This window comes from Brienomyrus brachyistius, chromosome 2 (genome assembly GCF_023856365.1).
Source record: "Brienomyrus brachyistius isolate T26 chromosome 2, BBRACH_0.4, whole genome shotgun sequence".
Taxonomy (NCBI): Eukaryota; Metazoa; Chordata; class Actinopteri; order Osteoglossiformes; family Mormyridae; genus Brienomyrus; species Brienomyrus brachyistius.
The window spans coordinates 14,871,571-14,893,048 of NC_064534.1; the positions used below are offsets into that span (position 1 = coordinate 14,871,571).

Consider the following 21,478-nt stretch of genomic DNA (forward strand, 5'->3'; position numbering starts at 1 on the left):
TTGCTGTTGTGGTGTTTAGGGACTTTACATTTCATAAAAAATACAGTATCAGGCCAGAAGGCATTCATATGTAATGAAGTATTTTTAAATCGAGGTAGGGAAAGCACACATTGCTTAGCTGAATTGATTTACACACACATACAGTTCCTCAAGTCAATGGATGGCAGCTCTAGCATAAACGGGCAAGATAATCTGTACTTACAATTTCACAGCAACCAACGGTGCAGTCATTTAAAGAATGGACGTGATCAAACGGTTGCAAGACTTTAATGTCATTTGACGTTCTTTTATGTTAAAACAATGACCTGAAAATAGGTACTTTAAACAGGATACGTTACCTGGTTTGAATGACCCATTGCATAAACTGGTTTTTGGCCCAGATGAGTACTTTATTAAATTCCTTGACTGAGCTGTTGCTTTAATAAAACGTGATTAACAATTTGAATAAACCTAGTTGTGTGCTATTCCAACGTCAAAAGTGTGTGGGGAAAAAAAAAGATTTAAGTTGAAGGTTTAAGTTTCAAATTTTTTAAGAACAATATCCAACTGTGCTCATTAGTTTTATTCCATTGAAGACTTTATTACAAAAAATAGAAAAAATCTGCTGGTGTGTGAATGTGCTTTAAATACTATTAAATTATTAATTTAATAATTTGTGTAACACAGAAACACTGAATTAGAACTGAATTGAATCTAAGTTGGTCAAGCAGTATTTAGACAATTAATGAAATTTCATGAGCGCTCAGCCATGCCCTACTCTTATGGAATTAGGACTGTACCATTTACTTAATCAACAATTCAATCAAGACCAATTGATTTAAGAGCCCATCTGGAACAGAAACCATTACATGCTGTAGGTTGCAGAAATGGTCAGGATTAAGAAACCCTGCTTTTAAATGATCAAAGTCAAGGCAACTCCTGTCCTTGAGGACTACAGGCTTTTCACCCACCTTCTAATTGCTTTGTGTTGAATTCATCAACGGATATATTTGTGCTCAGGATTTAATTCGGTCCAAACTGCAAATAAATTGTAGAAGTGCAGCACTTTTGGATTGGAGTTGTCCGACACTGACCACAATTTCTGGGATTGGTTGCTAAACAACTTGATGCATTATAAGCTCATCTCAGTTTCCACACTAATGGTAGTCTAGCATAAGGTGTACTCCACAATTTGGCACCTTCAGACACCATCAAAATGTTAATAAAAGACCTACCACAGCCCCAAAATGACAGCATTAAGAACTGCGATGAGGACAGTGTCTCTTGCCAACAGCCCCGATAAAACTAATCATCAGAAATATGGTGGCCCTGTAAAATGTACCCTTAAATGATTACATACCAGAAAGACACAAAGTATCAAGCCACCTTCATTGTTCGACGTTGTGCTTCTCGTAAAAATGGTACTAAGCAGGTCATATGGTGTGTGTAATGTTGCCTTATAACTAATGAGGCATACGGAGTGTGAGTGTATCAGTGCCAAACAATTTTCGTTTCACTATGAAAGCAGTGTGCTGGATTTATGTGGTATTCATGCAGACTCCACAGAACAGGACACAATTCAGACAAGATGTCTGCTAACATCATTAAAAGCCATTGGCACGCTAATGACATGATAGATGCTATATATGTATGCTTTCATGGACTTTAGCTAAAAGTGGTATCTATTCAGCAATCCTCGTAATCTCTAATGTCTCTAATATAATTTTCCATAAACCTGAAATCACATATATTCTAGGTATAATTGTGTTGGTATTTTATTTATGTTGTGGTTGTGTTTTGAGCTCATTCAAAATATAAAAAAAAACAGTTACCATATTATATACTCTACAACATGTCATGTTGATATGAGATTTATTATGGATATTTTAGTGCTGTCAAGCAGCTTAAATCTGCTTAAGTATGACACAGGAAGGCAATATGGGAGAAAAAAATAAATAATGTTCAATCTAGCTGTGGGGCTTCATACAACCTAAATATATTCATTTGTTTACCTGTACATGTGCAGTATTGTTAGATTCTGGCCTCAGTCCACTGCCCCACACTCTAGGTTTATAATTAATAAGCAGCTGCCATAATTCCCGTAATTAACATAATTTTGAGGAACATCTTCCAGCACTCACAGCAGGTTTTAAGCGTCAGGCCACATGGCCCTGTCCTAAATCTCCCACTTCCACTATTAGAATCGATTCTCACCCCTGATGAAAATCAGGAACATACTGTAATACATATTTATGTTGTGTGTCTCACGAAAGGAGCTTATTTCATTATATAATGAAATCCTGCTAGCATGACTCTTGGATCTGCCGTGATTTCCAGTTTTTGTCAGTATCCATGGGTATCTCCTGTGGTGAAACAGTTCTCTCCTTCCCATAAAGTCCTTCTACACCCGGAGAGCCTCGTGCACCCCGACAGCAGAGAGGCGCCGGTTGATGTTACGGTAACGACAGCGCAGGAGATCCTTGTAGGTGGAGCGCAGGTCACGGTTGAAGAAGGCATAGATGAAGGGGTTCATTAAGGAGTTGGCATAACCCAGCCACAGTAGGGTCCGTTCGAGCCAGAAAGGCACGCAGCTACACTCTACCCCGCAGACAAATGGTCGGGCGGTGGTCAGGACGAAGAAGGGCAACCAGCAGATGGAGAAGACGCCCACGATGACACCCAGCGTGGTGGCTGCCTTCTGTTCTCGCTTGAAGATGGAGATGTTGCGGGGTTCATGGGTCAGAAAGCGGGACAGGGCAGCACACTCCTCTGCCACACCAGGTGGCTTCATACAGTGCATCTTCAAGGCCTCGTTGGCCACCGCCTCGTGGCGCTCTCGGGCCTGGGAGAAGTCCGTGAAGCGGTGCTTGGCACAGCTTTTACGTGCGGCCCGAAAGATCTTGTAGTACATTATGAGCATGACGGCCATGGGGATGTAGAATGCCACCGCAGTGGAGTAGATGGTGTAGCTGAAGTCCTGACTGATCAGGCACATCCCACCCGTATGGACATTCTTGGCCCAACCGCAGAAGGGTGGTAAGGTGATGGACGCAGAGACCAGCCACACCCCCAGGATCATCTTGGCCATCAGCTGGCCGTTTTGACGGGCTGGGTAGGTGAGGGGTCGTGTGATGCCCAGGTATCTGTGAAAGGATTAGCAACATTAGCCTAATAACATTAAACCTAGTGACAAGGAGAAACTTACGGAGTCCCTTAGGTGTCATTAGTAGAAAAAAATATTATCTCATAGTAATTTGTGCTCTTAAGTTAGTAATTCGTGCTCTTGACTTAATCACCAATCGGCGAGCATGAATTACTAACTCAAGAGCACGAATTACTATGAGATAATATTTTTTTTCTACCAAGACCCCTAAGGGGCTTTGTAGAAAATGAACAATATATGGGATTTTTTGTAAGACACAGAACTGAAAAGAATATATCTGAGTATTCCATGCTAGAAGACCCACACTATCATGACCCACTTATCTTAAAACTGACAATGTCCTTTTCCTTTCCGACACTCAAAACAGAGCTATTCGTTGCAAAAGCTCTTGAGAACAACAGTATTATTTCCATAGATACAGAGGCCATTGAATGCAGTACATGGGGCCAGTGAAATCAATGAATTCCAGAAATAAGGGTGTCCTTGGACACCCAGTGCCTGTGGGAGAATCATCTTTCCACCTGTTAATATGGGAGAACAAATGAACCAGGCTCAGAAATTAAAGAAATGTCACGTCATACGCAACAATGGGTGTCTTTGAAACTGAGGCAAAAAGCATCATTATAAGATCAGTCGTAATAATCGATGATTATGAGATCAGGGCCAAACAATCAGTGGAGCTGACAAGGTGCAAGATTGGAAGCATCAATGCATTTTTCCTTGCAGATGCTGGGAATAGAGAATCTTGGAGATTTACTTGCAGGTTTAAAAGAAAAAACTTCATATAAATCAAGTTGCTTCCTACGTGTGAAGCCACTATATAAAAATTAGTAAGTAGAATGAATGTTTTGCGGTTCACCAATTAGAATGATCAATAAGGTATATAAATTGAAGAATAATCCCTTAGGAATTACATTTTCTTTCTATGCATTTAGAAAGCTAGCAAAGGCTACACAGTTTTGCTACAACCCTGTGGAACTCGAAAAGCTTCAGTATCTTAGAATCTTCCCTGCAGAGCATATGTCTGTCAGAAGATAAGGCTAATTTTACCCTGGCTGTTAAGATATGTGTGTTGTTCTGATCTGAAATATGACAAGAGATAACACTATGGCAGAGGCAATTTAGCTTTGGAACTGGATCTGAATTGCAGTACAATAGGTTCACTTGGAACTACACTGAACATTCTTAGGTATTTGAAAAGGAAATGAATCTCTCTTATGAAATTCGTTTTTAAATGTAACATGAAAAACCTCAATGCTATTTTATGCTGCTACCTTAATGTAGGATGTATACTTTTGATGTGTGTTTGAGTAATTCACCTTGAGCTTGATGAAGACTTCACAGGTACACACACTGTAAAGCACAAATAGTAGTTTTATTAGTATTTTTAATACTAATGAGTAATTACCCAAACAATGCACACCCTTTCCAGCTTATTTTAATATAACGACGTTAAATCATTTTTGCGTAACATATGGTATCCAATGTTATGTTAAAAAACAGCTAAATGTTTTAAAAAATTATAATATGATCAAATACATACACAATAATGTAAATGCCCTAACTTTCCATTTACCTCTAAATTCACACGGTAAGATTAACTATACACACACACACACACACACATACATACATATGAGAACAGCACTGCGTGTATTGAATGTCATTCATTTTCAGCTCATTTCTCTGAATTGCTGAAGACAGACAACATCCCCATAGTGGTTAACCTGCCCAATCAGCAGCAGAAGCAGCTTCGTCTGTACTGGGCTGCCATTGGCTGCCCTCACCACTGAGGAGTGGGATATGTGCCGCATAATAATAAACTAGATTTTTACAGTATTAAGTACCAGATAATAAGAATCCATCGATGCTCAAAAAAATGTCACCTAATGGAAAATGTTATTTGCAAACTGAAATACAATATATATAGTAGGGCTGTAATGGTACCCATATTTGGTATGTACTGTTCGGTACATCATTTTTGGTTTGGCATGCACATTGAAATAAATTAATACAAATTAATACATGGTCAGAATCTAAATTCATAAGTAAATGTTCGACACGGAAAACATTATGCTAATTCTAATTGTGATTGTGAATTGGTTATGGCTAATGATGGTTAGTCAGTCAGTCATAATTAGCAGCTGGGGAACATTTTGATTTCCCAAAAAATTACACCAGTGCTGGAGAGAGTGATTGATAAGACTAAATGCTGACTCTGTTATAGCTGGGACATGTTGCTGGAAACTCATTCAACATACTAGCTCATTTGAGACGACATTATCCAAATGTGTGCACCACTGAACTAAGGCAGAAACTGCATCTGCAAGTTAGTCTCCCTCTGGCACTTTTAGGCACTATTGCCAAGAAATTCAGTCCAGGCTAAAAACATAATTATGGCTATAGAGGTGTTTATTGCTACGGATATATGAACATATCTGTACATGGTATTAGTTCATTATGATTTATGAAAATTCCCCAGAAAGAACTTTTACGGCTGCAACCTCGCCCCACCTGGTCAGCAAATTTTATTCCCGGTACCCCAACACCCCCCCCAGCCAATAATAGGCTTTGGTGGTATATAATTTTAATGCTATTAATGTTAAAGTATAGTTTGATACTATCATACTGTGGTGTTTTAAAAAGCAATAAAATAAATGCCATTTAATTTTTTAAAAATACAAATGTAAAATTTGCCGAACGGCGGTTGAGGTTTCAAGGAATGAAATCAATATGATGATGATGAAATGATCCTTCATTTGCCATCTCCACAAGTATGAGTACATTTACATTGGAAAGCTCCTCCTTTTCCACCCCATTTTGCTCTCCATGATACATGCAGACACACAAGCTGTGAAACCCAAACCTGTGTTTGTACTGTGATTTTGAGTGTGTTATGCCCCTAATATATCATGACAAATTTTAAAACGAAATATTTCAGTGTAAATAAAAAAAAATTAATAAAATATACAATATCATCAAGTACATGTCGAATAAAATTACAAATCCCAGATAATTTTGTAATGTTACAAATAAGATATATTGAGTAAAAATAAAGTACTCCAGAATTCAGTATTCTGAATTGTTCGGTAACGCTTTACAGTAACTATACCTTCATAATGCTTTAATATTGCATTCATAAAACGTTCAGATTCATAATCATCATGTATGTATGTATGTATACCTTAGCATCCTAATATCCCTTAATACCTGTAATATACATTAATAACAAACATTATATTTGTATAATCATGTAATGCTTGTTATTAAAGCTGTTAAGGGATTTTAAGGTGTACTTGCATGCTGCTCATGAATGTTCTATGAATGCATTATGAAGGTGCACTGAATGTTTTATGAATGCATAATGAATACATTATGAAGGTGCAGTTAATGTAATGTGTTGCCAATTGTTCTTGCAAAGAAGGTATGTGAATTTGGTTTGGTCGAAAAATGCCTAGAAGTGGTTTTGCAGGCCCATTTACAACTCTATTGCTTGGCCCTAGAATGAAGCGGGTCATTTTCCCTTTTTTGGTGGGCTCATTAATACGTTCTGATTGGCTGGTTTACAGTGAAGCACCAGGATGGCTCACACAGAACCAACATCTCCAAGTAACGACAATTTGATCAACAATGGCTGATGTTGCTTTGCAACAAGTTGCTCATGTGTTTGTGGTGATGCTGGTGTAAACATATTTACTGTGATGCAAGTATTGGAAAAGTAAAGCACACATAATTATGTACAGTACATAATGCTTGATGATAACGAACAACTGTTACTGGTTTATGTATTTACAATACTGTAGTTTTATCGTTTTATCGAGTGTGCTCTTTTTACTTTGCGACACATAGCTGTCATATTCTTACTTTACCATAGGCATAACTACTAGTGTTTAGCACTGCAACAAAAACATTGCAACTCTTCTGCATTTCAGGCAACAAAATTTTATAATGTTAGCTTCATCATACAATTTTTATCAAGAAATCTAAACAGCAAGCTGAACAGCTCATAAATGTATCGTTTGCAATGAATTTGGACTTATGCTTTCAATTTTTTTGCTGTCAGTACCGATTTAGATCTTAGCTAACCAAAAATAGGTTACAGGTAGTACAAACCCTTTTGTCAATGTCAGTATCACAGCCTTCATAATGTTATTTACTACTGCCCTGCTAACCTGGGGTACATTTCCTAAAAGCATAGATGCTAGCAATGTTAGAAACTTGCCTAGTTAGTCCAAATATGTACGTTGGTAATGGGAGATACACTAGTGGAAACTGTCCCCACATGCTCCTTGAGGCAGAGATTGTGCAGATCCATTGGGCTTCTGAGTGGACTGGTGTGTGTTACATTTGGGGGCATAATTAAGTCTGTTGCATAACAGTCTAGGATTTTTGAATCCATCTGTTTTACCACCTTCTTTTACTTACACAGAATGTATTTTGAGATTCACCGTAAGCCGATTCCATGTACTGAACTCTCTGTATTCAACTATGCTGAGGTAAAGTTAGATTTTCATTCTATGGCACCTTTGAGATATATTAAATATATATTTTCATATTACGTAATACATTTACAATACAATGTAATACAATGTATACTATGATCAGCTAGAGAGACAGTTATTCAAAATGAATGGATGGATCATTTAAATACATTTTCCATGACTGATATATTATAAGAAACACATTTATGAAGTAATGGGTTTGGAGAACATCCATCCATGTATTTTCCAAACCACTTATCCTACTGGGTTGCGGGGGGTCTGGAGCCTATCCCAGAAGCAATGGGCACGAGGCAGGGAACAACCCAGGATGGGGGGCCAGCCTATCGCAGGGCACACTCACACGGGCAATTTAGCAACTCCAATTAGCCTCAGTTTTTAGACTGTGGGGGGAAACCGGAGTTCCCCGGAGGAAACTCCACGATGACATGGGGAGAACATGCAAACTCCACACACATGTAACCCAGGCGGAGACTCAAACCCGGGTCCCAAAGGTGTGAGGCAACAGTGCTAACCACTGCACCACCATGCCGCCCTGTTTGGAGAACATATCACAGCTAATACATATACACACCTACATACACACACACACACAGGTGGAAATCCTGCAAAGAATTCCATTCAACTACAAACTACAGTTGGTTGAAACCTAACTGCGTCACACCACAGCTGTCGTCCTGGTCCAGGATCAGCTCACTGCATTATTTTGGTCATTAAACCACATCTCCTTAATTTGTGCTTAGATACGGAACAAACTGTGCTTTTTACAACACTACTACATCTCCAGTTAGTGTGTTATTGGAGTGAACCACTGAGACAAGCCCTGCTAGTACAGGTAGCACTTATTGACTTAAGAGAACACCATGAATTTACATTAGAAGCTAATAAACCAGATGATCTAGGAAGGACGACACCTGAAGCCAAGCACCTGAGAAATGACAGGTTAGACTACTGCAGGTCTGACCAAACATTTCTTATCTGTTTTATTATCCAATACTGCTCTGAACCGGAGTGAAAGCCAGAATGAGCCATTGTTAACTACTTCCTTATTTCCTCAAACATGTTGGATTCCAATTCTACAGATAATGTGATTGAGTAGTTTTAAAGAGCATTCTTACAAGATAAAAAGTAGTGTAAATTGGTACCAACTTGAATTCATCCATCCATCCATCCATCCATCTTATAGCTGCCTGCCCTGGGCAGGATTGTGGAGGTTTGGGGGGGTTGGTCTAATCAGTCTGTTCTACATCCACTTGTACAGTTTCTGTATTGAGTTTTTGTCTGTTCCATGCTTTGAACTGCTCATCAGTGTCTGGCTATTTCAAATCAGGATACTCATCTGGGTCAAACAATTATTGGATTATTGGTAATGGAAAACAATTCAATCATGGCTAGTGACAGGGCATTTGTATGATGAGCATTTAACTGCCGGAAGATACAATAATATCTGCATGTTAACCAATCCAAAACGATATGTGTACTGAAAGAATATGACTTCAAATATCAGATGCATTAAAGGTACATTTTTAAAAGTATCTTATGATGGGAGTTGATTTTCTCTGAGTGACTGATCCAGCATTGCTGTAAGCATTCTAACATTTGCCTGCTTACACTTTTAGTTCATAGCGAAGTATGCCATATGCAAGTATGCTACTATTTTTGCCACTAACTATTAATTATTAGTTTAATCATATTAACTATTAGTTTAATATGCACATACATGCCTCCTAATTGTTTTTCTCACTGTCCAATATTTGGACTTTCTAATGTTAAGGTTTATTGTTTTAAAGAGATCATAAAAAGAATCTTAAAAAAAATCCTTTCGCTTATCTCGATAGCAAATAGCACTCTGTGGAAACAGCACTTGGTTGTGTTTATAGTACAGATAAAGTCAACATTTCTCCCACTGCCCATCTGGATAATGTGGGAGGGTGATGGCAGGTGCCAGAAAAAGCCGGTATGTGTATGAGGAGCAGTGTTACAGTTAGCCTGCGCCAGCCGTTAGCATGGGTGCATAGCATGGCTCCGGTCCTGAGTTTACTTAGAAACAGTAACTCATTAGTGAGGAACTACAAACCAGGTGTTGGGAGTCTCATATTTACGTCACAATCACAATAGGGGGGCGACGACTGTGCTGCTGTCTGTATTCTATACATGTTGATCTATAATCTGTAGATGCAGAGGTCATTTTTGAAAGATGTTTCGCTGTACATAATAATGTAAAAGGTTTCGCTCATTTTAAAGGGGCCACCTTCTCTATGTCCCTGATGCTTTCCTGTACTTGTTTCGCAACCTTCTCAAGAGATTTACAACTGACTATCCGTCATTCCATGGGAACCCTTTAGGATGGGATGCACGTGATACTTCCGCAAACTCCCCAAAACAGTGATTCCTTTCCATATGTGTGCACAGTATTCCCAGGTCTTTTCAGTGCATTGTAGGGCTTGCACGTCTAATTCCATTAACCTTTGTTTATGCCTGCAATAATCCAAGCATTATCCATTACAGGGTGGCAGTGAGAACATAAGAACAGTTACTAATGACAGGAGCCCATCGAGCTCGCTTGGAGGGGATTAAACTAATAATTTAAATTGGCAGGATCTCGTCAAATTCAGATTCGGGTTTCAGCTTGCACTACCCCTTCGGGTATCCTCTACACACTGTGAGAAGAAGTTCTTTCTCAGATTCAAACTAAAGTGTTCCTCCACTAATTTCCAATTGTGGCCTTGGGTTCTTGAGTTAGAATTTATATTGAAGTAACAATTTGGATGAACATCATCTAGACCTGTTAGAATCTTATATACCTGGATCACGTCACCCCTTAGTCTCCTATCCTCCTTTAGAGGCTAAACAAATTCAGATCTACCAACCTCTGCTCATTAGATATCCCCTTAAGGCCAGGAATCATTTTTGTAGCCCTGTGTTGCACTGCTTCTAAAGCAGCAATGTCCTTTTTGCGGTAAGGTGACCAGAGCTGGATCCAGCCTGGAGGCTACCCCAGGAAAGATGGCGTACAATGTAATAAAATAAGCCACAATTTCACTTTATTACGATGTACTATAGCTTGCTCATTTTTTTCTTCTTTCCCTTAAACCGAGAGTTATAGCACTTACTTATAACAATTTTGTTCTGTTTGGCATTTACGTATTTAAGGCATATACGAAGTCAAACTTGGGAAACCAGGGAAAATCCTGTTATCTTCTTCAATGTTTCGCAGTTGAACAATCATTTTAAGATTAGCAAATTTCTGACTTATTTGTTCCATTATGTATAAATGTATCTTAGAAGCAATCAATTGTTTCCTGCAGGTACACATAATTGCAATGTATTTTCAACAAATTATAATATGATTGAATACAGTTTATGTCAATAATTGAGGTTAAGAAAATTAATCAACTGATGGCCCTAATATATACATACTACATACAAGCATACATTACCGCCAATAACGAGACACCAACTAGCATAAATGCAGTCGGCATGACAACCAGCATGTGAAGTACCTGAAAACTCCACACACACAGAGGGGAAAGAGGACTCACACCCCGAGCCTTGGAAATGGGAAGCAACTGTGCTGCCCACTTAGACACCATAACAAGCCAACCCGTTCAAAATATTACCTATTGTACATATATTTCAACTTATTCAAGACTGCAGAAAATGCACAAAAGCCAATGCCACTATCACCTGCTTTATGATCTAACAGTGTCTCAGAACTAAATAATGCCAGTTTGTTTATTTTGAGAATATTAGTGCTGGGACGATGCATTGACATCGGGGGGTGACTGGCGATGCAGCCTCCTGGCCCAGATTATCACAGTGACATTACATTGTTTTTTATTCTTGAAAGCAAAAGAAGGATTGATCTGGCCAGATTTAATAATGAATGAGACTCAGCAGCTGCAACGTCTTTTAAAAGACGAGATGTTGTGGATAAACGAGATAAAAGGACATTGGCGGTGTGACTGTTCATGTTGCAATTTAAAGTCCGACGTGTTTATCATACATAAGAATACCTTGAATTTATACAGATTACTAACTTTTGGGCATCACACCCATCTCGTTAGCATTTTAGGTGTTCTACTAATCTGCTTATCAAATTGTAGTATAGTACCAAAAAGCCAGCATCTGGACAAGTGTTTACACTCATAATCTAAAGCCCCGAAATTACTTTGCATTTATTGGCACTGATTTGTGTCTGTTGACACAACTTATCTGACACACTTTACTGGAAGAGATCTGTTTGGCTATAGTTTATTTCGGGTAAATTTCATATCCTTTTTTGTTTTATAGATAAAGCAAATAATTCAGATAATCACAATGTGATATCGTGCAGCCCTGCCTTCAGTGGAGTGGTTCCTGTCTTTTTTTTTTTTTTTACTGTTTTTGTCTGCCAGATGTCATTGTGTGAGACTGGCCATGTGGGACTAACAGGGTTAAAGCTTAACAGGAAAAGGCTAAACACTGCAAAAAGGTATAAAGTAAAAAATAGATCTTAGGATTTTATGAATTATTGGATAATGCAAATGAAGATTGTTTGGAATTAAGAAATCATTTTTTAAAACCCAGCCCCACCTGCTAACTTTGAATATTGCTAAAGTTTAAATTACGTGAAAATGATCAGTTGTCATTGTTGACACACCAGAGCACACAGTGCACAGTGTCCTCTGCATTTAACCCATATGTGACAATATGACATAGCAGGGGGCAACTAATTCGGCACCTGGTGAGCAGAAGTTGGGCGCGGTACCTTGCTCAGGGTATTTCTATGGTACTTTGCTGTTTGGGGATTTGATCCAGCAATCTTTTGATTCTAAGTGCACTTCCCCAACCATTAGTGTTAGCAAATATTTGTGGTGTCCTATCTGCCAAGATACATCAGACCAATGTCCATATCTTGATTTTTAAGAAATATCAAACAACACCGACGTGTTGTAAGCTGTGTTCATGTCATTTAAACTGATCTTTGCATTATTGCTGAACTGCTTAACAGATCTTATCTGTGCGTTACAAAAATCAGATTCAAACTTTACTACTTTGCTGTATCTCCAGTGTTACTTAAAGTATGATATGTCTCCAGTGGATACAACGTTTTGTCATATAACCAGTGAAGAACCTCTTTTCTGCTTATGAAAAAGTTGACCAACAATGTACTGTGATGGGTTTTTGCTGCAGCACGTTTTAGTCACTAAAGGTAAAAACAATTGACATAGGGAGGGATTCACCTTACATGACTCACAACTCGACTTGGACAAATTTGATGACATACAACTTGACACCAAAAATGATGTAAAGACTTTGACTCGACTTAGACTTGAGGGCAAATGACTTGAAACTTGACTCGGACTTGCAATGTTTTGACTCAAGACTTGACTTGGACTCGCCAAGAAGTGACTTGTTCCCATCGCTGCTGATTGCTGATATTGTTTGTATGCAGTCAGTGACATAGAATGAACAACTAAACAGTATGTGTTTAGTATGTGTTCTACAGCCACCTAACATGCGCTCCAATTTCCTGGTGTGCCAATTTCTAACAATTAGGCATTTTTTGTTCAAGTAATTGTTTTTTTGTTTTGGCGCATGGAACAAAAATAGTTTTTATTGAACTAAAATAAATACTGAGAGAACGTGTATATCCTGTAAATGAGGGACCTTCTGTTCCTGTGTTTGCCACGCATCTAAAGTAGAGCACGCTGCTTCCCGTTATAGCGCACGTCCACGTTTTGGCAATCAGAGCACCCTCGTTTCAGTTTTTAAATAATCACATCCGCCTAGCCCTTCAGGATAGCGGTAGTGCTCAAGGTCACATGAGGTGATCCATATAAAATGGAACAATTTATGTCCAAATCATAAAAGTGCAATTCCACAAAATGCATTATTTGAATATTAATCAGTCGGATAGCTATTTTTCTAGTGCTGAATCGCATCAAAAATGGTCGAGTGGGGAAAAAAGCCCGGCTCTAAATGTGTTATTTGTGTTTGATAGCTGGTGCCTTCAGCGAATACCCTCTATGATATTGCTTGGCTTTAGCAACAGACTGGTGCACTGACAATTCCATCAACAGACTGAATGAAACTAAATATGTCCTTAGACACACAGCTCAGTATTTTTTCAGCTCAGGTTTTATGGAAGAAGTGGGATAAAAAAGAGGCAGAGGCAGTCCTTCAGGTTAAACTCATATTTTACATCTTGCAACAATACCTTAGAGCCTGCTGTACACATTAGTTATAAACACAATAGAGTTTATTATCCTATTTAGCTGTGGGAGAATTAAGCGATTATACAGTCTGTACCAAACAATGTACTGTAACACACCAATCCTTAACATAAATGCCAGCAAGGACTTCTCTTGCTATAATGTTTTGGCTAGATATGTCCTTGGTTCAGTTTCCAAAGTCTTTTTTCATTGGAGGGAAATACCCTCCAATGAAAAGCCCTGAGGCATTAGATAAAAGTCATAAATGATCTGATAAAGCTTTTAACACAAATAAATCATACATGTTCTGTTTCATATGACAATTTTATGTTGTTTGCAATACTTTTTATCTGAATACTGTATATTCAACCTTCTTTAGGCTCAGCCTAATAAAGTGTAGAAATTCAGCCAATGATTTGAGACTTGGGCTGATTTTCTGTTTGAGGATTCATTCTCCTCTTATATTACAGTAACGTAACACACAAGCAGCAGATCTGGAAGACATTTCAGCCAGTAGCATATCTCTGTACTGTTGGATCAGCTTATGGTCTCTCATTTCCTATCATGTGATGCCATAACAGTCCCCTCTGTTTTGGTTCAACTCCTGTTTTCCCCAGTACAGCTGTGGATGGTTGACAGTGGACCACAGGTGTGATAGCAGATCTAGGTGGAGGCAACCCACAAAAGGCAATCTTCTCAGCTCTGGTCCATATTGTACATATCAATGATATTGCTGGGAGTTTTCTATCATAGGGTATAAAATCAAGACCAGGGCTCATTAAGCACTAGTACTGTGATGTGGATGGAAATAATTTGTCATCAATGAGACATATATCATTCTTTCATACAGGAATTCAACGAGTATAGAATAGTCTTTCTCAATTATAATTTATATCTCTGGTATCTCTTGAATGATTCTTTAAAAGTTCATTCAGAACTAGCCTTAGATTGCAACTTAAAGAAGTACATACTATACAAGGGAAAAGTACTGATTTAAATTAAGGGTACCAGAGAAACAGTGTAAATATGTTTGATCAGCTGGTAAATAATAACGGTTTAATGATGGTTGGTTCGACTGAGCTCAAATGAGAGAATTTATGAGAATGCAAATTACCTCAAAAGAATGAGGTGCGTGTGCTTCTGCGGCTTAGGATCAGAAGTCGCCAGTTTAAATCCCATGGCTGGTAGAATGCTTCCACCATTGGGTTCTTGAGAAAGGACCTTAACGTCTCCCGGGAGGCTGTCTGAATCTGTTCTCTGATCCTCATTTGTATGTCGTTTTAGACAAAAATGTCCTAAATAAACAAACTCTAAATTCAGGCTCCATCTTTCCACTTTAAGTCAAATAGTATGTGTACTTGACGTCCCCTGTGACAGCACCAGGGAGGAGCTTGGGGGTGCACTAGCCCCTCCTCCAACGACCATAACACCCCCAGACTTCTCTGTGTTTCCATCAATGAATTTGTTAAATACACTCCAGCAGTAGGTGTGTTACTCTTCTCTTAGTAACCTTGGAAACAGTGGTTCTCTTATGCCTCATTTCCACCAACACAGTCCCGGAACCAGTGCCGGACTCATTCCCAATCCAAATCTATGTATTCTTTGAACTATGTAACATATTTTTATGCATTTATAGTCCCACATAATTAGTTGAATATCCTGGAATGTTAATTTATCTTATTTATAGTAAGATTTTTTTTTTCCCTCTTGTTTTACACTTTTCTTAATATTTTCTACTCTGGTCATACTTGGTAGTTGGCTACAATGCGCAATTTTTTGTCCATAATGTTCCATGTTAAATAATACTGTTAATTAGTTATTATATCGACAGAATTTCCCTCTCTAGTTTACTTAATGTATCCCCATTTCTTAGTTCCAATGTAAAGAAGATTTTCATTTTGTTTCTGTAGAGATTCTGTTTGAATTTACAACTCAATGTCAAGTTAATTTTGACTAAATTCAAATGCACATGCAAACCACTTGGTTTCCTGACCTGTAATATTACTACAGCCTCTCCTGTAGCCCTTTTAACTTGCTTGCCAATTACATGTTTTTGTCAGCTATCTATATTTCAACTTAGCTACAGTTTTGGTTTGTTGTTTATAAAAAAAGTGCTTCAGGTATTATGTGTTTTATTTAAAATACTTATTTCTTAATTAATGATTATTTATGCAATGCAATGCAAAAATACAAACTGCTAATATTCTAAGGGTACACAGGGGGTACATAGGGGGTACATACCTGTGCAGTCCTATAAGGGTACATAACAGGGCACCTTAACCTCCACCTTAGCATGATAGCACCTGATAAAAATGAGTAAAAAAGTAATAATACCAGTCCTAAGCTTCACTGTAATTTTCTAACATGGAACAAATTCAGTGACTCAATCAAATCAACATGAAATTAAACATCTGTGAAATTTACAAATAAAAGACCAGTGTCACAATTATCACACTCTGTTTTCCACACTTGCAACACCATCTACTTGCAAGGATTACGTAATGTTTTACAGTATTAAAGAATATACTGTGAGAGGTCTGTACCACTCCTGGAGTTTCTACCCAGCCTACTCCAATGGACAATGCTCAAAGTTCAAACTCTTCAAATAGCCTAGACACTGAGATGTGTATTGGAGGGTGTTGTTTTTTACTTTCTATTGGTTAAGTAATCGATTGTTGCCCCTGATCTGTTTTGCTGGAACAACCCGACGATGTTCCCAAGGTACGCAGATTCTGTTAGTACTCGGCAGAATTAGAGTCTCAATTAGTTGAACATCAAGATGACTAAGAACGGCCCGTGGTCAGTCCTATAAGACTGACAATCTATCTCCATTTATAATGGGTACATTTTTTTTTACATGGAAATCATTCTTCCTGTGCCAAACCTAATTCCGGTGTGCATGGCCAAAGAGCTCCATTTTCATCTGATTATAGCACTCGCTTCAAGTGCTGTTTATCTTACATTTGCCTGCTGCTCACATTAAATCCACAGAGACTTCCAAATATCCTCTTAGCATAAAGATGGTGTCTATTCGTAGGTTTGACTCGGAGGCCCCAAGAGACAGTCAACTTATGCTATATTTTACCTTGGCATGGTTTTGAAGATAAATTGCAATTTTTGTTTTGTGTCTTTTATAAGGTATTTTCTGCTGAGTTATTTTGCAATAGTTTATGTACTTATTACGTAGATAAAAAATTGCAAAAAGGCATACTTCTGGGGAAATGTGGATGATTTTCTCTGGCCAAATACCATTTCCTCTTATCATTAACATGTTTGCATCTGCATAAAACAAAAAAATAACATTTCTAAATTTCAAGCACACGAGAAAAATAATGACCAATTACGTAAGCATTAGAAGATATTTCGGAAATATCACAGGCCTAATCAGGACCTTTGTAAGGGGAGATACAATAAAACAGAATGATCTAAAAATTATATTTTTGACATTAATGAAAAGGAGCATTTAAAACAAGCTGATATCTACACTCTAGAGAACTAGAGAATTTAGCCATAGTTCCTGAACCTTTAAAACCCTTGCAACAATGGAACCTTATCTTTCAGTATATGTCTGCTTTCCAGGGATTTAATGAAGTCAGCTGGGACTGAATGCATGACCTGGAAAGACAAGCAGATTGTTGGCTCAGGTGGACAGCAATCAAAATGTTCTGTTACATAGTAGCTAAATGCATGCTTTTAACATACTTGTTAAAAATGAATATTAGCCTAAACCTATAATTTTTTTTTTTCATTTATCAAGTAATATTGCAAAGTAGGTAATAAGTTTTGGATATGCAGCAGGCAAGCAGTCACATAGTAAAGCAATGTGCTTGAACTCCCCTCCCCCACCCCAAAATGTTTTTGTTACTGATATGGCATGTGGCCAGCAAAATTATGAGTTTGAACCCCCATTGAAAATTTAAATCCTTTGGTCGGCAAAATCTACTGAGGGGTCCTCCCCCCTCCCCCTCATTTAGATCAAAATAAATCAGCACATATTATCCTTCTGCATGTTAGAATTATAAATTCCACACGTAAATAAGATATTCATACATCAATATTTCCATCTTCCAACCATGTATCCAGTGCAGGGTTACAAGAGAGCCTGGAGCCTATCAGCCCAGGGCACAGTACAGTGAAGACTCTGGGTGACATGCCAGTCCATTGCCAGGGACATGCAAAACATTTAATCAATGGAAAATAATGCTTAAGTGAAATACCATCTGAAGTTACCTGAAGGTGTGACAGAATTCAGGCTATACAGAAAATCCTAAATACACCCTATCAGCACATACACTCTAACAGCCCATACACCATAACAGCACATACACTCTATCAGCAAATACACCCTAACAGCACATACACCGTAACAGCACATACTGTACACTCTATCAGCACATACACTCTATCAGCCCATACACCATAACAGCACATACACCCTAGCAGCACATACACCCTAGCAGCACATACACCCTAACAGCCCCTACACCCTATCAGCACATACATTCTACCAGCACATACACCCTATCAGCACATACACCCTATTAGCACACACACTCCAACAGCCCATACACCATAACAGCACATACACTCTATCAGCACATACACCCTAACAGCACATACACTCTACCCCCTAGCAATACAAATCATAAAAACAGCATTATATGTACAAATGATGTACTGTACTTGCATGGTAACATGAATAAAAATCTGGTTATATGAATACACTTCTACATTTTTTTTGTAATGTATAAGCCATTTCCTACTGATCTTTGTATTTTTAACTCTGATTTAGAAGATGAGTAATGTCTCTTTGCCTTTTTCCAACAATACATAACAAAAAAATGGCCACAGGTAAGATTATCAATATGGAAGATACAATACAATTATTTCTTATTCATTTTATGTTGACCATGTACTTCCATGTTGGTAATAAATATCAGTAATAAACTATTCTTACATTATTGTACACAGATAATGACCTCAGGGACAATACTTTGTTAAAAATAATAATTCAAATAAAAAGCTTGCTTTTCTAATTTAACTGCTGATGGGTTTCCCATTCATGAATTCATACATTTGGGTAAAAGTGCAGTCAATAGCCATACAGGTAAAAGTCAGATAAGCGGGGAAAGCAACAACACCAACATCATACCCGGTTTATCTCAAATATTCTGCAGAAAATAAATATGCATCTCATTTAAAAATGTCTAATGACAAACAACATGTGTAGTGCAAATAAAATCTACTGGTTGAGCTGAATGTTTCCTACTATCTCTACATTAAAGTACAGTAATGTACAGCTATTTTGCAGATGAAATACTGCAAATGATTATTTAAGATCACATTCTGCATATAATCTGTATCTATACGAAACTGCATTATTAATACCACTGGGTCTGATTCCCACGCATCTCTGGAGTGTCTGATATCATGACATGCAGATCCCTATAAACCATAAAAGAATATGCGACCTTTTAGTTACGTGTAAAGCTGGTTAATATTTATGTTATATTTCTTCCAGAAGGCAAATGCAGACTTAAAATATCACCCATGGTTGCTAAGGGATAATAAAAGGGAAAATTATTCTTTTTGTTTTGGCCCATAATCATATATAAAGTCTACATAGACGAATAATGCAACAGTTCCTGTCTTTTTGTAAAACAACTAAGAATTTGCATTTTTTTTCACATTCATCTCTTCTCAGCCTCTTGCTTTTTCTGATCTAACTGCACTGTTCATTAAAACCACAATAAATTGGTGTTTCAACGTGAAGCATTTCTATAGCCGAATAAAACATGGAATAGGTGACAGGTGATTTTTATTCTTAGAAATTACAGAAGTATATCATGTATTGATAACATAACATAACTTTCAGTTACTAATGGCAATATTGACTGAATGGTTGTTTCACTGCTTGTGCTACACCTTTATCAACAGGTGCAGAAACTAGTTTATCTGTAAACCAAGACTGGCTGGAATATGCCATTATTCTAGATGATGCATGCACGCCTAGACATCACTTTGGGGAAAATATACATATTAGAGTCTGGCAGTATAAAAAGTTTCACCCACTGCATTAAAGATCTGCTTTACAATGAGATCACCCACTGATAAACAGAAAAAAGCAATTATTTCCATCAGCCGGGTATTTTTGCCGTCTTCCACGGGTCCTCTCTAACCATAGCGCACGCAACGTGATTTTATGGATTTCTGCCGACGTGCTTCTACTGATATATTTAAATATATCGTTTAATGTTGTCTTTAAAATTGTTTCTTTTTCTAGGTATTCAAATGGCTACGTGTAAGCATGAATAAATAATAACAGAAAAGTATTTAACGTGAAGGTTCTACAAGAATACGGTAAAATCACAGTAAAAGCATATGAAATACTGGCCTACATATATTTATATATAATATACGTGGAATTATTCGGTACACAGTTATAACTTACCTGTCTACGCTGATCACACAAAGGGTCATTATGGAGGCTGTGCAGCACATTACATCCATCCCAATGAAGATGTTACAGAAAACCTCCCCAAAGAGCCACTTGCCTCCGGTAAGGTCTGTCACTATCACAAAGGGCATGACTACGAGCGCTACCGACAGGTCTGCCACGGCCAGAGACACCAGCAGGTAGTTTGAAGGCTGCCTGAGTTTCTTTACAACAGAGACGGCGATCACCACTAAAGTGTTTCCCATCACTGTAATCGCTGTTATAATGGCCAGCATCACTCCGATGATAATTTTCTCCGCCGTTCGGAAGTCGTGCAGTTGTTCCCCGCATGATTCATTCCACATGGCCGTGGGACCTTGCAAATTGTGTATAGTGCCATTGCTGACCTCCACAAGATGCTCTCGGTGGCTTAAAGTGGGATCGACGTCCGAGCTATTGAACATCACGACGGTAAAATCCGGGTGGCGATGCAAAGGACACCTCGCCGACTGTAAGCACTCGCAAAGCGCATACTGGAGAGCGCCTTTGGCTTCTGTTCCGTCTTCTGCTGTCTCTTTCTCAGCGTCCCAAAAGGAACTGTATCAGCCACACCAATGTAAAAACGCAGAAAGCACGAAAAGCGATGCCCGGTTACTCCAGTCATATTCAGATTTAGTGCCAAGTTTTGCCCGAAGCGCACGAAGTAAAATACGGTCCATATTTAAAAAGACAAGCCCAGCGTTGCTCGGGGATCCGCGCTTGCGGATCGCGCTTAAATGCCGACTTGATGGAAAAATGTAGGGTTTTTATTATCTATTGACTGGAACAAACGGCCATGTTATTTATGTACAACTGCTCAAAGAAATGGTCGTCTCGATTGTCGTTGACATAGTCCTAAAATACCTGGTGTCGCCTTCATACGCCACGACCAGTGCGTGGTTTACCATCATGCTTTACCCCTCACAAGAATATGACGCACTTATCCGGCGTTTACTGAAAAACTCATAAACTTACAGTCCTCCCTCCCCCCACGCGAAATACAGTTATTTCATTTTAAAGCCAAGTCCTACTTTCTGCTTGATATTAAGAATGCTTTTAAACCTCTTTTAAAATCTACGTCAATACCATCTATTTCAGACTCGCCCTATTAATGTTTTCGGAGTTTTATTTTGAGGAGTTTAGGCTTTGTTTTGTTTTACAAATC

At 38.3% G+C, this 21,478-nt stretch overlaps 1 protein-coding gene across 1 annotated transcript; it reads right to left on the reverse strand.

Moving 5' to 3' along the window:
- Nucleotides 1–141: 141 nt before the first annotated feature.
- Nucleotides 142–21,217, reverse strand: htr7c (5-hydroxytryptamine (serotonin) receptor 7c). The gene is made up of 2 exons (XM_049005291.1): nt 20,290–21,217; nt 142–3,122 (listed from the first exon to the last, which is right to left on the reverse strand). The coding sequence occupies exons 1-2, from the start codon at nt 20,736–20,738 to the stop codon at nt 2,381–2,383; spliced, it is 1,191 nt and encodes a 396-aa protein (XP_048861248.1). The 5' UTR covers nt 20,739–21,217; the 3' UTR covers nt 142–2,380.
- Between the last annotated feature and the right edge of the window lie 261 nt (nt 21,218–21,478).

Bases quoted from the DNA above. Each gene is read 5' to 3' on its own strand.
- htr7c (XM_049005291.1), bottom strand. From the start codon at position 20,738: ATGTTCAATAGCTCGGACGTCGATCCCACTTTAAGCCACCGAGAGCAT. The intron at 3,123-20,289 runs GTAAGTTATAAC...ATCCTTTCACAG, and splicing joins TGTGTGATCAGCGTAGACAG to ATACCTGGGCATCACACGAC.